The 16262-nt window shown below is 41.7% G+C and overlaps 1 protein-coding gene across 1 annotated transcript in view; it reads right to left on the bottom strand.

The window, feature by feature from the left end:
* Positions 1–1132: 1132 nt before the first annotated feature.
* Positions 1133–16262, bottom strand: part of b3gntl1 (UDP-GlcNAc:betaGal beta-1,3-N-acetylglucosaminyltransferase-like 1) — a 50029-nt gene continuing 34899 nt past the window's right edge. The window contains exons 8-13 of the mRNA XM_065001094.1: positions 13827–13922; positions 12339–12463; positions 9817–9952; positions 8609–8677; positions 7075–7149; positions 1133–1793 (exon numbers count right to left, since the gene is read on the bottom strand). Coding sequence (XP_064857166.1) covers positions 1713–1793; positions 7075–7149; positions 8609–8677; positions 9817–9952; positions 12339–12463; positions 13827–13922 — 582 coding nt within the window. The 3' untranslated portion in view covers positions 1133–1712. The remainder of the gene's footprint in view (positions 1794–7074; positions 7150–8608; positions 8678–9816; positions 9953–12338; positions 12464–13826; positions 13923–16262) is intronic.

The following is a 16262-nucleotide window of genomic DNA, read 5'->3' as shown; positions in this document are numbered from 1 at the left end:
GTGTGTGTGTGTGTATAGTGTGTGTGTATAGTGTGTGTGTGTATAGTGTGTGTGTGTGTGTATAGTGTATAGTGTGTGTGTATAGTGTATAGTGTGTGTGTATAGTGTGTGTGTGTATAGTGTGTGTGTATAGTGTGTGTGTGTGTGTGTGTGTGTGTGACTGGACAGCACAACATATTTCTGGAAAGTCTCTTTCAGAGGACATGATTGGAAACGTTTGTATTTGTGATTTATCTCCACGATCAACATGGACATGCTGCAACACATATTATACTAACTAGACAGCAAGCAGATGACTGTCATAGTCCATCTATCCTTCTCAGCATCCAACCCTCAAACACTCACCCCCCCCCTCCATCCCTCTGTTTCTCCATCCCAGAGTGTTAGTTGAAGTGGTAGTAGTCAACTCCCCTCCCCTCCTCTCCATCTCTCCATCCCAGAGTGTTAGTTGAAGTGGTAGTAGTCAACTCCCCTCCTCTCCATCTCTCCATCCCAGAGTGTTAGTTGAAGTGGTAGTAGTCAACTCCCCTCCTCTCCATCTCTCCATCCCAGAGTGTTAGTTGAAGTGGTAGTAGTCAACTCCCCTCCTCTCCATTTCTCCATCCCAGAGTGTTAGTTGAAGTGGTAGTAGTCAACTCCCCTCCTCTCCATCTCTCCATCCAGAGTGTTAGTTGAAGTGGTAGTAGTCAACTCCTCTCCATCTCTCCATCCAGAGTGTTAGTTGAAGTGGTAGTAGTCAACTCCTCTCCTCTCCATCTCTACATCCCAGAGTGTTAGTTGAAGTGGTAGTAGTCAACTCCTCTCCATCTCTCCATCCAGAGTGTTAGTTGAAGTGGTAGTAGTCAACTCCCCTCCCCTCCATCTCTACATCCCAGAGTGTTAGTTGAAGTGGTAGTAGTCAACTCCCCTCCTCTCCATCTCTCCATCCCAGAGTGTTAGTTGAAGTGGTAGTAGTCAACTCCCCTCCTCTCCATCTCTACATCCCAGAGTGTTAGTTGAAGTGGTAGTAGTCAACTCCCTCCTCTCCATCTCTACATCCCAGAGTGTTAGTTGAAGTGGTAGTAGTCAACTCCCCTCCTCTCCATCTCTACATCCCAGAGTGTTAGTTGAAGTGGTAGTAGTCAACTCCCTCCTCTCCATCTCTCCATCCCAGAGTGTTAGTTGAAGTGGTAGTAGTCAACTCCCCTCCTCTCCATCTCTACATCCCAGAGTGTTAGTTGAAGTGGTAGTAGTCAACTCCCCTCCTCTCCATCTCTCCATCCCAGAGTGTTAGTTGAAGTGGTAGTAGTCAACTCCCCTCCTCTCCATCTCTACATCCCAGAGTGTTAGTTGAAGTGGTAGTAGTCAACTCCCCTCCTCTCCATCTCTCCATCCCAGAGTGTTAGTTGAAGTGGTAGTAGTCAACTCCTCTCCATCTCTCCATCCCAGAGTGTTAGTTGAAGTGGTAGTAGTCAACTCCCCTCCTCTCCATCTCTACATCCCAGAGTGTTAGTTGAAGTGGTAGTAGTCAACTCCTCTCCTCTCCATCTCTCCATCCCAGAGTGTTAGTTGAAGTGGTAGTAGTCAACTCCCCTCCTCTCCATCTCTCCATCCCAGAGTGTTAGTTGAAGTGGTAGTAGTCAACTCCCCTCCTCTCCATCTCTCCATCCCAGAGTGTTAGTTGAAGTGGTAGTAGTCAACTCCCCTCCTCTCCATCTCTCCATCCCAGAGTGTTAGTTGAAGTGGTAGTAGTCAACTCCTTCTTCCAGATGGAGAGACTTCAGGTTTTCCTCAAACACTCCTCCGGTCATGTCCTGGGAGAACGAAATGACAGAACATGAAAAGAGTGAGAGTGAGGAGGAGATGCTGGTCATCGCTCTAATTATCACCAACGCCCATGGTCAGTCTCATACTTCCTGTCTGTAGGTGAGGTCACTTCCTGTTTTGAGTTATCTCTGGCATCTGATTGGTCAACAGTTAAAGAGATAAGGACCAGGGTTGGGGCCAATTCCAATTCATTTCCAGTCAATTCAGAAAGTAAACCTAATTAAATTCCAGATGTTCATTGAAAATGGAATTTAAATGGAATTAAACCCAATCCGGTACTTGTAACATATGGGTGTGTTTAACAATTAATTGTGTGATTGGCTCCAGGTGTGTGTGTGTGTGTGTGTGTGTGTGTGTGTGTGTGTGTGTGTGAGAGAGAGATTGAGTCCAGGTCCCAGTGTCCTCTGACTGAATAATCACGGATTCCCATAATTGGCCAATTAGAAGCTCTGGGAGGCAGGGCCAGTCGATTAGCTGTCTGCAGCTCATAATTAGATAAACACAACATTAACTGTCTGTCTGCCTGGGCTGGCCAACAGAGTGTGTGTGTGTGTGTGTTTTCTAAACCCAGAGGCAATTCAATTCCCCAGTTAAAGGATCACCAAATAACTTTTAGGAAGGCTTAATAACGGTTGAATATATATATTATACCCTGTCTGGTTGTTATATATATATTATACCCTGTCTGGTTGTTATATATATATTATACCCTGTCTGGTTGTTATATATTTATATTATACCCTGTCTGGTTGTTATATATATATTATACCCTGTCTGGTTGTTATATATATATTATACCCTGTCTGGTTGTTATATATATATTATACCCTGTCTGGTTGTTATATATTTATATTATACCCTGTCTGGTTGTTATATATATATTATACCCTGTCTGGTTGTTATATATTTATATTATACCCTGTCTGGTTGTTATATATATATATTATACCCTGTCTGGTTGTTATATATATATTATACCCTGTCTGGTTGTTATATATATATTATACCCTGTCTGATTGTTATATATATATATTATACCCTGTCTGGTTGTTATATATATATATTATACCCTGTCTGGTTGTTATATATATATTATACCCTGTCTGGTTGTTATATATATATATTATACCCTGTCTGGTTGTTATATATATATATATATTATACCCTGTCTGGTTGTTATATATATATATTATACCCTGTCTGGTTGTTATATATATATATTATACCCTGTCTGGTTGTTATATATATATATTATACCCTGTCTGGTTGTTATATATATATTATACCCTGTCTGGTTGTTATATATATATTATACCCTGTCTGGTTGTTATATATTTATATTATACCCTGTCTGGTTGTTATATATATATATATATATATATTATACCCTGTCTGGTTGTTACTAAGGCTTTATAACTGTTATATATATATTATACCCTGTCTGGTTGTTATATATATATTATACCCTGTCTGGTTGTTATATATATATATATTATACCCTGTCTGGTTGTTACTAAGGCTTTATAACTGTTATATATATATATTATACCCTGTCAGGTTGTTACTAAGGCTTTATAACTGTTACATATATACATTATACCCTGTCTGGTTGTTATATATATATATTATACCCTGTCTGGTTGTTATATATTTATATTATACCCTGTCTGGTTGTTATATATATATATATTATACCCTGTCTGGTTGTTATATATATATATTATACCCTGTCTGGTTGTTATATATTTATATTATACCCTGTCTGGTTGTTACTAAGGCTTTATAACTGTTATATATATATTATACCCTGTCAGGTTGTTACTAAGGCTTTATAACTGTTACATATATACATTATACCCTGTCTGGTTGTTATATATATATATTATACCCTGTCTGGTTGTTATATATTTATATTATACCCTGTCTGGTTGTTATATATATATATTATACCCTGTCTGGTTGTTATATATATATATTATACCCTGTCTGGTTGTTATATATTTATATTATACCCTGTCTGGTTGTTACTAAGGCTTTATAACTGTTATATATATATTATACCCTGTCTGGTTGTTACTAATTATACCCTGCTTTATAACTGTTATATATATATATTTATTATACCCTGTCTGGTTGTTATATATATATATTATACCCTGTCTGGTTGTTATATATATATTATACCCTGTCTGATTGTTATATATATATATTATACCCTGTCTGATTGTTATATATATATATATATATTATACCCTGTCTGGTTGTTATATATATATATTATACCCTGTCTGGTTGTTATATATTTATATTATACCCTGTCTGGTTGTTATATATTTATATTATACCCTGTCTGATTGTTATATATATATATTATACCCTGTCTGATTGTTATATATATATATATTATACCCTGTCTGGTTGTTATATATATATTATACCCTGTCTGGTTGTTATATATTTATATTATACCCTGTCTGGTTGTTATATATTTATATTATACCCTGTCTGATTGTTATATATATATATTATACCCTGTCTGATTGTTATATATATATATATTATACCCTGTCTGGTTGTTATATATATATTATACCCTGTCTGGTTGTTATATATTTATATTATACCCTGTCTGGTTGTTATATATATATTATACCCTGTCTGGTTGTTACTAAGGCTTTATAACTGTTACATATATATATATTATACCCTGTCTGGTTGTTACTAAGGCTTTATAACTGTTATATATATATATTATACCCTGTCTGGTTGTTACTAAGGCTTTATAACTGTTATATATATATATTATACCTTGTCTGGTTGTTATATATATATATATACATTATACCCTGTCTGGTTGTTATATATATATATTATACCCTGTCTGGTTGTTATATATTTATATTATACCCTGTCTGGTTGTTATATATATATATTATACCCTGTCTGGTTGTTATATATATATATTATACCCTGTCTGGTTGTTATATATTTATATTATACCCTGTCTGGTTGTTACTAAGGCTTTATAACTGTTATATATATATTATACCCTGTCTGGTTGTTACTAAGGCTTTATAACTGTTATATATATATATATTATACCCTGTCTGGTTGTTATATATATATATTATACCCTGTCTGGTTGTTATATATATATTATACCCTGTCTGATTGTTATATATATATATTATACCCTGTCTGATTGTTATATATATATATATATATATATACCCTGTCTGGTTGTTATATATATATATTATACCCTGTCTGGTTGTTATATATTTATATTATACCCTGTCTGGTTGTTATATATTTATATTATACCCTGTCTGATTGTTATATATATATATTATACCCTGTCTGATTGTTATATATATATATATTATACCCTGTCTGGTTGTTATATATATATTATACCCTGTCTGGTTGTTATATATTTATATTATACCCTGTCTGGTTGTTATATATTTATATTATACCCTGTCTGATTGTTATATATATATATTATACCCTGTCTGATTGTTATATATATATATATTATACCCTGTCTGGTTGTTATATATATATTATACCCTGTCTGGTTGTTATATATTTATATTATACCCTGTCTGGTTGTTATATATATATTATACCCTGTCTGGTTGTTACTAAGGCTTTATAACTGTTACATATATATATATTATACCCTGTCTGGTTGTTACTAAGGCTTTATAACTGTTATATATATATATTATACCCTGTCTGGTTGTTACTAAGGCTTTATAACTGTTATATATATATATTATACCTTGTCTGGTTGTTATATATATATATATATATTATACCCTGTCTGGTTGTTATATATATATTATACCCTGTCTGATTGTTATATATATATATTATACCCTGTCTGGTTGTTATATATTTATATTATACCCTGTCTGGTTGTTATATATATTATACCCTGTCTGGTTGTTACTAAGGTTTTATAACTGTTATATATATTTATATTATACCCTGTCTGGTTGTTACTAAAGGCTTTATAACTGTTATATATATATATATATTATACCCTGTCTGGTTGTTATATATATATATATATATTATACCCTGTCTGGTTGTTATATATTTATATTATACCCTGTCTGGTTGTTATATATATATTATACCCTGTCTGGTTGTTATATATTTATATTATACCCTGTCTGGTTGTTATATATTTATATTATACCCTGTCTGGTTGTTATATATTTATATCATACCCTGTCTGGTTGTTATATATTTATATTATACCCTGTCTGGTTGTTATATATATATATTATACCCTGTCTGGTTGTTATATATATATATTATACCCTGTCTGGTTGTTATATATATATTATACCCTGTCTGGTTGTTATATATATATATTATACCCTGTCTGGTTGTTATATATTTATATTATACCCTGTCTGGTTGTTATATATATATTATACCCTGTCTGGTTGTTATATATATATATATTATACCCTGTCTGGTTGTTATATATTTATATCATACCCTGTCTGGTTGTTATATATTTATATTATACCCTGTCTGGTTGTTATATATATATATTATACCCTGTCTGGTTGTTATATATATATTATACCCTGTCTGGTTGTTATATATATATTATACCCTGTCTGGTTGTTATATATTTATATTATACCCTGTCTGGTTGTTATATATATATATTATACCCTGTCTGGTTGTTATATATATATATTATACCCTGTCTGGTTGTTATATATATATTATACCCTGTCTGGTTGTTATATATATATATATATTACACCCTGTCTGGTTGTTATATATTTATATTATACCCTGTCTGGTTGTTATATATATATATTATACCCTGTCTGGTTGTTATATATATATATTATACCCTGTCTGGTTGTTATATATATATATTACACCCTGTCTGGTTGTTATATATATTATACCCTGTCTGGTTGTTATATATTTATATTATACCCTGTCTGGTTGTTACTAAGGCTTTATAACTTATATATTTATTGAGGCAAAACGCTGGTTAAAGAGGGTGTGTGAAGGTGAGCGCCGGTCAAAGTATCAGTGAAAATATTATGCTGCAGTCAAAGATCAGTACGTGTGTGTGTGTGTGTCTGTACGTACGTGTGTGTGTGCGTGCCAGGGCACACGCCCTAGCTCATTATACCATTAGCAGAGATTACCGACCTGGCGGAGATACGATCCGGAACAACGAACAACAGGACACACAGACGCACACACACTTTCTCCACTCACCAGCTTGACACAGATGATGTAGGGTGGAGAGGCATCTCTGTAGTGCAGTACAGGGATCTGAGGCTTGGGCCTCTCCTGGGAGGAAGACAGGAGGAACAATGAGGAGAGGAAAAGGACACAAACATAATAACACGGTTAGGACTTCTCCTTCTATGGTAGTTAGGTTCTAGAGTGTTGTGGTATCTATGGTAGTTAGGTTCTAGAGTGTTGTGGTATCTATGGTAGTTAGGTTCTAGAGTGTTGTGGTATCTATGGTAGTTAGGTTCTAGAGTGTTGTGGTATCTATGGTAGTTAGGTTCTAGAGTGTTGTGGTATCTATGGTAGTTAGGTTCTAGAGTGTTGTGGTATCTATGGTAGTTAGGTTCTAGAGTGTTGTGGTATCTATGGTAGTTAGGTTCTAGAGTGTTGTGGTATCTATGGTAGTTAGGTTCTAGAGTGTTGTGGTATCTATGGTAGTTAGGTTCTAGAGTGTTGTGGTATCTATGGTAGTTAGGTTCTAGAGTGTTGTGGTATCTATGGTAGTTAGGTTCTAGAGTGTTGTGGTATCTATGGTAGTTAGGTTCTAGAGTGTTGTGGTATCTATGGTAGTTAGGTTCTAGAGTGTTGTGGTATCTATGGTAGTTAGGTTCTAGAGTGTTGTGGTATCTATGGTAGTTAGGTTCTAGAGTGTTGTGGTATCTATGGTCGTTTGGTTCTAGAGTGTTGTGGTATCTATGGTCGTTTGGTTCTAGAGTGTTGTGGTATCTATGGTAGTTAGGTTCTAGAGTGTTGTGGTATCTATGGTAGTTAGGTTCTAGAGTGTTGTGGTATCTATGGTAGTTAGGTTCTAGAGTGTTGTGGTATCTATGGTCGTTTGGTTCTAGAGTGTTGTGGTATCTATGGTCGTTTGGTTCTAGAGTGTTGTGGTATCTATGGTAGTTAGGTTCTAGAGTGTTGTGGTATCTATGGTAGTTAGGTTCTAGAGTGTTGTGGTATCTATGGTAGTTAGGTTCTAGAGTGTTGTGATATCTATGGTCGTTTGGTTCTAGAGTGTTGTGGTATCTATGGTGGCTTAGCTCCAAGATCTGATCTGAAATCTATGGTAGCTTAGATCCAAGATCTGATCTGACATCTATGGTAGCTTAGATCCAAGATCTGATCTGACATCTATGGTAGTTTGGTTCTAGAGTGTTGTGGTATCTATGGTGGCTTAGCTCCAAGATCTGATCTGACATCTATGGTAGTTTGGTTCTAGAGTGTTGTGGTATCTATGGTGGCTTAGCTCCAAGATCTGATCTGACATTATGGTAGTTTGGTTCTAGAGTGTTGTGGTATCTATGGTGGCTTAGCTCCAAGTTCTGATCTGACATTATGGTAGTTTGGTTCTAGAGTGTTGTGGTATATATGGTGGCTTAGCTCCAAGATCTGATCTGACATCTATGGTAGTTTGGTTCCAGAGTGTTGTGGTATCTATGGTAGTTTGGTTCTAGAGTGTTGTGGTTTCTATGGTTCTAGAGTGTTGTGGTATCTATGGTTCTAGAGTGTAGGGTCGCACCTTGGACTCCTCATAGGTGTAGAAGCCTTTCTTGATCTTATTCTCGTCCACGTCGCAGAACGCTCGAACCTGACCAACACACACACAAACCGCTGTTTGTAAATGTATGTACACACACTATTAAGGTCAACATCTGTCGTTCTGCCCCTGAGCAAGGCAGTTAACCCACTGTTCCCCGGGAGCGGAAGACGTGATGTCGATTAAGGCAGCCCCCCACACCTCTGATTCAGCCCACCACACCTGGTGTATCAGTCAGTGTAACAGTAGATTGTGATCCACGACCCATTATGACCAGTTGGGACCAGCTGGCTCCTCCTACTACAGTGTCTCAACACAGAGTGTCCCAAATCGTATCCTATTCCCTATTCAGTGCACTACTTTTGACCAAATCGGATCCTATTATTGACACTAAATAGGGAATAGTGCCATTTGAGATGCAGCTCCATGTTGTCATGACGGATCAGAGGACAAAGGATAAACAGCTCCGTGTTGTCATGACGGATCAGAGGACACAGCTCCGTGTTGTCATGACGGATCAGAGGACACAGCTCCATGTTGTCATGACGGACCAGAGGACACAGCTCCATGTTGTCATGATGGATCAGAGGACACAGGATAAACAGCTCCATGTTGTCATGACGGATCAGAGGACACAGCTCCATGTTGTCATGATGGATCAGAGGACATAGGATAAACAGCTCCATGTTGTCATGACGGATCAGAGGACACAGCTCCATGTTGTCATGACGGATCAGAGGACACAGGATAAACAGCTCCATGTTGTCATGACGGATCAGAGGACACAGGATAAACAGCTCCATGTTGTCATGACGGATCAGAGGACACAGGATAAACAGCTCCATGTTGTCATGACGGATCAGAGGACACAGCTCCATGTTGTCATGATGGATCAGAGGACACAGGATAAACAGCTCCATGTTGTCATGACGGATCAGAGGACACAGGATAAACAGCTCCGTGTTGTCATGATGGATCAGAGGACACGGGATAAAGGATCATTGACCCTACAAACAGATCTAAGGTCAGCACTGTGTTCTGGGGAGGAGGGTCACCTGATCCTACCAATAAGATAGCACTGACTGTGGAAGATGCAACCTAATTGGCTATTGAGAGTTTTGTTAACCTCTCCTGATTGGCTAGCAAGTGTTGCATAACCTTTTGCGATTGGCTGTTGAAAAGGTACATACCTTCTTCTGATTGAAAGAACTGAGGCAGCGGTATAGTTTCCGGCCCTGTTTCCCAGCATTCCATATGGTGAAGGATTCCCATTGGTTGATAACTCTCTCCTGGAGGAAGGCCACACGGAGGTTCCAAATGGTTTTCCTGGAGACCGGAGGACAGAGGAGGAGTTACAGACATGGACCACACACACCTAGAACAACAGCCTGATAGTTATCATATGGAGACATTAGTGAGCTCTTCCTCTGATGTGATGGTTTGACTAAAACACTGGGCCTCCATGACAAACAACCCTAATCCACCACCATAAACCATGGTTCTAGTCAAATACACACACACACACACACAGGTGTACACACACGCACATATTCACACACACATCAATTAAACACATACACACTGTGCATGGGTGGTCCCCATATTGCTTCCTTTAGCAGTTTCACTGATGCTTTGATTTAGGGGGACCTAGATTAACACATAGAAATATATACATGCAGTGTGGACACACACACACACACACACACACAATATGTAATCGTAGAGGGATTGACTCAGAAGTGTGAAGTGTCTGGAGAGTTAAGATGGTAGAAAAGAGAAACAGAGAGAGAGAGACAGAGGGAGAAGTTAAGTGAGAGATAACAGAAGGAGCTGGAAATATGACTGATAGACAAATAGAAAGAGAAAGGAGAGGGAGGAGAGAGGGAAGAGAGGAGAGAGGGAGGAGAGAGGGAAGAGAGAGCGAAGAGAGGAGAGAGGGAGGAGAGAGGGAAGAGAGAGCGAAGAGAGGAGAGAGGGAGGAGAGGAGGGAAGAGAGAGGGAAGAGAGAGGGAAGAGAGGAGAGAGGGAAGAGAGGAGAGAGGGAAGAGAGGAGAGAGGGAAGAGAGGAGAGAGGGAGGAGATGAGAGAGGGAAGAGAGGAGAGAGGGAAGAGAGAGGAAGAGGGAAGAGAGAGGAGAGAGGAAGAGAGAGAAAGAGAAAGAGGAGAGAGGGAAGAGAGAGGGAGGAGAGAGGGAAGAGAGAGAGAGAGGAGAGGAGAGAGGGAAGAGAGAGCGAAGAGAGGAGAGAGGGAGGAGAGAGGGAAGAGAGAGCGAAGAGAGGAGAGAGGGAGGAGAGGAGGGAAGAGAGAGGGAAGAGAGAGGGAAGAGAGGAGAGAGAGGAGGAGAGGGAAGAGAGGAGAGAGGGAAGAGAGGAGAGAGGGAAGAGAGGGAGGAGGGAGGAGATGAGAGAGGGAAGAGAGGAGAGAGGGAAGAGAGAGGAGAGAGGGAAGAGAGGAGAGAGGGAAGAGAGAGGGAAGAGAGAGTGAGGAGAGAGGGAAGAGAGAGGGAGGAGAGAGGGAAGAGAGAGGGAATAGAGGAGAGATGGAAGAGAGAGGGAAGAGAGGAGAGATGGAAGAGAGAAGGAGGAGAGAGGGAGGAGAGGAGAGATGGAAGAGAGAAGGAGGAGAGAGGGAAGAAAGAGGGAGGAGAGAGGGAGGAGAGAGGGAAGACAGAGGGAGGAGGGAGGGAGGAGAAGAGTGGAGAGAGAGGGAGAGAAGTTAAGTGAGAGATAACAGAAGGAGCTGGAAATAAGACTGATAGACAAATAGAAAGAGAAAGGAGAGGGAGGAGAGAGGGAAGAGAGGAGAGATGGAAGAGAGAAAGAGGAGAGAAGAGATAGGGAGGAGAGAGGGAGGAGAGAGGGAAGAGAGAGGGAGGAGAGAGGGAAGAGAGGAGAGATGGAAGAGAGAAGGAGGAGAGAGGGAGGAGAGAGGGAAGAGATAGAGAGGAGAGAGGGAGGAGAGAGGGAAGAGAGAGGGAGGAGAGAGGGAAGAGAGAGGGAGGAGAGAGGGAAGAGAGAGGGAAGAGAGAGGGAGGAGAGAGGGAAGAGAGAGGGAGGAGAGAGGGAAGAGAGGAGAGATGGAAGAGAGAAGGAGGAGAGAGGAGATAGGGAGGAGAGAGGGAGGAGAGAGGGAAGAGAGAGGGAGGAGAGAGGGAAGAGAGAGGGAGGAGAGAGGGAAGAGAGAGGGAGGAGAGAGGGAGGAGAGAGGGAAGAGATAGAGAGGAGAGAGGGAGGAGAGAGGGAAGAGAGAGGGAGGAGAGAGGGAAGAGAGAGGGAGGAGAGAGGGAGGAGAGAGGGAAGAGCGAGGGAGGAGAGGATGATTTGTAAAGGAGTAGATGGTGACAGCGCGTCAACAAGGTTAGATATACGATGGACAGATGGAAGGAAGGAAGGAGTGATAACAGGAACGAGGGGATGAGAGGGAGGAGGTTATGAGGGAGGAGGTTATGAGGGAAGGGAAGGAGAGGTCTTCCCTATCAGAGTATTTACAGAAACAGGCTTTCCGCTACGCGTGTCCTACGTGTGTGTGTGTCGCTATAGAGGTTGGAAAGGGCAACACACACACACACGGCAAGGGAATTCCAGAGCTGAGTGTGTGTGTCCAAGGATGAGGCTCAGGAAGGGGTCAGCTGGACAGCTGTGTGTAGCTGGAGGACATGTGTGTGTGTGTGTGTGTGTGTGTGTGTAAGCGTGGCTGTGTGTGCATGTCTTACTCCAGGACAGAGTGTGTAGCAGCTTGTTGATGGTAGCGGTAGACTAGTAAACACTGGTCCACTCTGACCACACCTCCTCCCTGACCAACACTCTGATAGAACCACAACAGATCCTCTGGAACTCCCTGGAGAGGAGAGGAGAGAGAAGAGGAGAGAGGAGAGAGAAGAGGAGAGAGGAAAGAGAAGAGGACAGGAGAGAAGAAGAGAGAGGAAAGAGAGGAGGACAGGAGAGAAGAGGACAATAGAGTAGAAGAGAGAGGAAAGAAGAGGATAGGAGAGTAGAAGAGAGAGGAGAGGAGATGAGAGAAGAGAAGAAGAGAGGAAAGAGTGGAGGACAGTTGAGAAGAAGAGAGAGGAAAGAGAAGAGGACTGGAGAGAAGAAGAGAGAGGAAAGAGAAGAGGACAGGAGAGAAGAAGAGAGAGGAAGACAGGAGAGTAGAAGAGAGGACAGGAGAGAAGAAGAGAGGACAGGAGAGAAGAAGAGAGAGGAAAGAGAAGAGGACAGGAGAGAAGAAGAGAGAGGAAAGAGAAGAGGACAGGAGAGAAGAAGAGGACAGGAGGGAAGAGGACAGGAGAGAAGAAGAGGACAGGAGAGAAGAAGAGGACAGGAGAGAAGAAGAGAGAGGAAAGAGAAGAGGACAGGAGAAGAGAGGGGGGAAAGATAAGAGGACAGGAGAAGAAAGATAAGAGGGGAGAAGAGAGGGGGAAAGATAAGAGGACAGGAGAAGAGAGGGGGAAAGATAAGAGGACAGGAGAAGAGAGGGGGAAGATAAGAGGACAGGAGAAGAGAGGGGGAAGATAAGAGGACAGGAGAAGAGAGGGGGAAAGATAAGAGGACAGGAGAAGAGAGGGGGGAAAGATAAGAGGACAGGAGAAGAGAGGGGGAAAGATAAGAGGACAGGAGAAGAGAGGGGGGAAGATAAGAGGACAGGAGAAGAGAGGGGGGAAAGATAAGAGGACAGGAGAAGAGAGGGGGAAAGATTAGAGGACAGGAGAAGAGAGGGGGAAAGATTAGAGGACAGGAGAAGAGAGGGGGAAAGATAAGAGGACAGGAGAAGAGAGGGGGAAAGATTAGAGGACAGGAGAAGAGAGGGGGGGGAAGATAAGAGGACAGGAGAAAAGAGGGGGGGGAAAGATAAGAGGACAGGAGAAGAGAGGGGGGGAAAGATAAGAGGACAGGAGAAGAGAGGGGGGGGAAAGAGGGTGATGAGGGAGGAGGTGGTAGAGAAGGGAAGAGTGAGGTCACACATTATTCAAATAGATTTGTGATCTAACGTTGGACAAATTAGAGGAGTCCTCATGCAGTCTTGTGCTTGCACTTCTTGACCTCTAACCCCTGAGCACACCTGAAAGGGAAGTCCTCCCTCGACTTCCCTTCCTTTTCAGACTCGGTGGACCCACTGTTCAAATCATTCAAATCTGCATAAGTGGTTGGTTTTAGATTCTAAATTTGACTTGCGTGGAGATGTTTTAGGGGTGGAGTCTCACCTTGCCGCCCTCGTCAAAGGTTCCGACCCGCTGGAACCAATCCCTGGAGCAGAACCATGTTGGCATGATGACCGTAGGGCCGTGAGAGGTGTACACCTGAGAGAGGGGAGACACACACACACTCAGCCGCGCCGGACTGCTTGTGGATCCAGTGACTAGAGAGCAGTGAGATATCAACACCCTGCTAGAGAGCAGTGAGATATCAACACCCTGCTAGAGAGCAGTGAGATATCAACACCCTGCGAGAGAGACTAGAGAGCAGTGAGATATCAACACCCTGCTAGAGAGACTAGAGAGCAGTGAGATATCAACACCCTGCGAGAGAGACTAGAGAGCAGTGAGATATCAACACCCTGCTAGAGAGACTAGAGAGCAGTGAGATATCAACACCCTGCTAGAGAGACTAGAGAGCAGTGAGATATCAACACCCTGCTAGAGAGACTAGAGAGCAGTGAGATATCAACACCCTGCTAGAGAGAGAGACTAGAGAGCAGTGAGATATCAACACCCTGCTAGAGAGACTAGAGAGCAGTGAGATATCAACACCCTGCTAGAGAGACTAGAGAGCAGTGAGATATCAACACCCTGCTAGAGAGACTAGAGAGCAGTGAGATATCAACACCCTGCTAGAGAGACTAGAGAGCAGTGAGATATCAACACCCTGCTAGAGATACTAGAGATCAGTGAGATATCAACACCCTGCTAGAGATACTAGAGAGCAGTGAGATATCAACACCCTGCTAGAGAGACTAGAGAGCAGTGAGATATCAACACCCTGCTAGAGAGAGACTAGAGAGCAGTGAGATATCAACACCCTGCTAGAGAGACTAGAGAGCAATGAGATATCAACACCCTGCTAGAGAGAGACTAGAGAGCAGTGAGATATCAACACCCTGCTAGAGAGACTAGAGAGCAATGAGATATCAACACCCTGCTAGAGAGACTAGAGAGCAGTGAGATATCAACACCCTGCCTGCTAGAGAGACTAGAGAGCAATGAGATATCAACACCCTGCTAGAGAGAGACTAGAGAGCAGTGAGATATCAACACCCTGCTAGAGAGAGACTAGAGAGCAGTGAGATATCAACACCCTGCTAGAGAGACTAGAGAGCAATGAGATATCAACACCCTGCTAGAGAGAGACTAGAGAGCTCTCTCTCTCTCATAAAATATTCTACTTGTGTATATATTTGTTCTATTTGACAACTTTATTATTTCATTCCATCATCTCATCTCTATAGACCTGCTGCCTGTGCTGTCTGACAAAATCACTATTTTAGTAGTTCTTCAGAATTTTGTAACTGCTGAATACCAACAACTATCAATCACTTGGATGATGTATTTTCAGGTAGAGACACCTCTCACAGCAACTGCTCTCGATCCCTCGTCTTCTGTCTCTTCTCTCTCTTCCCACACAGACTGGGCAAGAGGGCTTATGGTCATTCTAGTTAATTACCACGTTTTCTGCACTAAACTATGTTGAATATTGGCCTGTAGGAAACGACCAACAACACACAGTTCAGGATTCATCTGATTTCATCTCTAGAGAAACACATTGAACTCACAGAAAAAAACATTGGTCATAGATGTATGTTAAACATAGATGTTTAAAAAGGGTTAATCACTCAGCATTTCTCCCAGCTGGTGTTCCAGTCTGACTCTGGTCCAGCTCACTAATCAACAACCTTCCCATTTCTCCCAGCTGGTGTTCCAGTCTGACCCTGGTCCAGCTCACTAATCAACAACCTTCCCATTTCTCCCAGCTGGTGTTCCAGTCTGACTCTGGTCCAGCTCACTAATCAACAACCTTCCCATTTCTCCCAGCTGGTGTTCCAGTCTGAGCTCACTGGTCCTTCCCATTCTCCCACTAATCAACAACCTTCCCATTTCTCCCAGCTGGTGTTCCAGTCTGACCCTGGTCCAGCTCACTAATCAACAACCTTCCCATTTCTCCCAGCTGGTGTTCCAGTCTGACTCTGGTCCAGCTCACTAATCAACAACCTTCCCATTTCTCCCAGCTGGTGTTCCAGTCTGACTCTGGTCCAGCTCACTAATCAACAACCTTCCCATTTCTCCCAGCTGGTGTTCCAGTCTGACTCTGGTCCAGCTCACTAATCAACAACACTCCCATTGCTTCCCCCACTACTGTTCTCTGGGATTATCCCACATCACTGATCTCCATTAGAGATGCAACTGGAGGAACACATCTGGACGGGCAGCTGAATACTATAGAATCTGAAGAATGTGAGTGAGTGTATGTGTGTGTGTGTGTGTGTGGTGTTCCAGTGAGTGAGTGGTGCTCACTAATGAGTGACTACTGTTCTCTGGGATTATCCCACATGATCTCCATTAGAGATGCAGTGAGTGAGGGCAGCTGAATACTATAGAATCTGAAGAATGTGAGTGAGTGTATGTGTGTGTGTGTGTGTGTGTGTG

This window comes from Oncorhynchus nerka, linkage group LG15 (genome assembly GCF_034236695.1).
Source record: "Oncorhynchus nerka isolate Pitt River linkage group LG15, Oner_Uvic_2.0, whole genome shotgun sequence".
NCBI classification, from domain to species: domain Eukaryota; kingdom Metazoa; phylum Chordata; class Actinopteri; order Salmoniformes; family Salmonidae; genus Oncorhynchus; species Oncorhynchus nerka.
The sequence above is the reverse complement of the archived record's forward strand: the minus strand, read 5'-3'. Positions and strand labels throughout refer to the sequence as shown.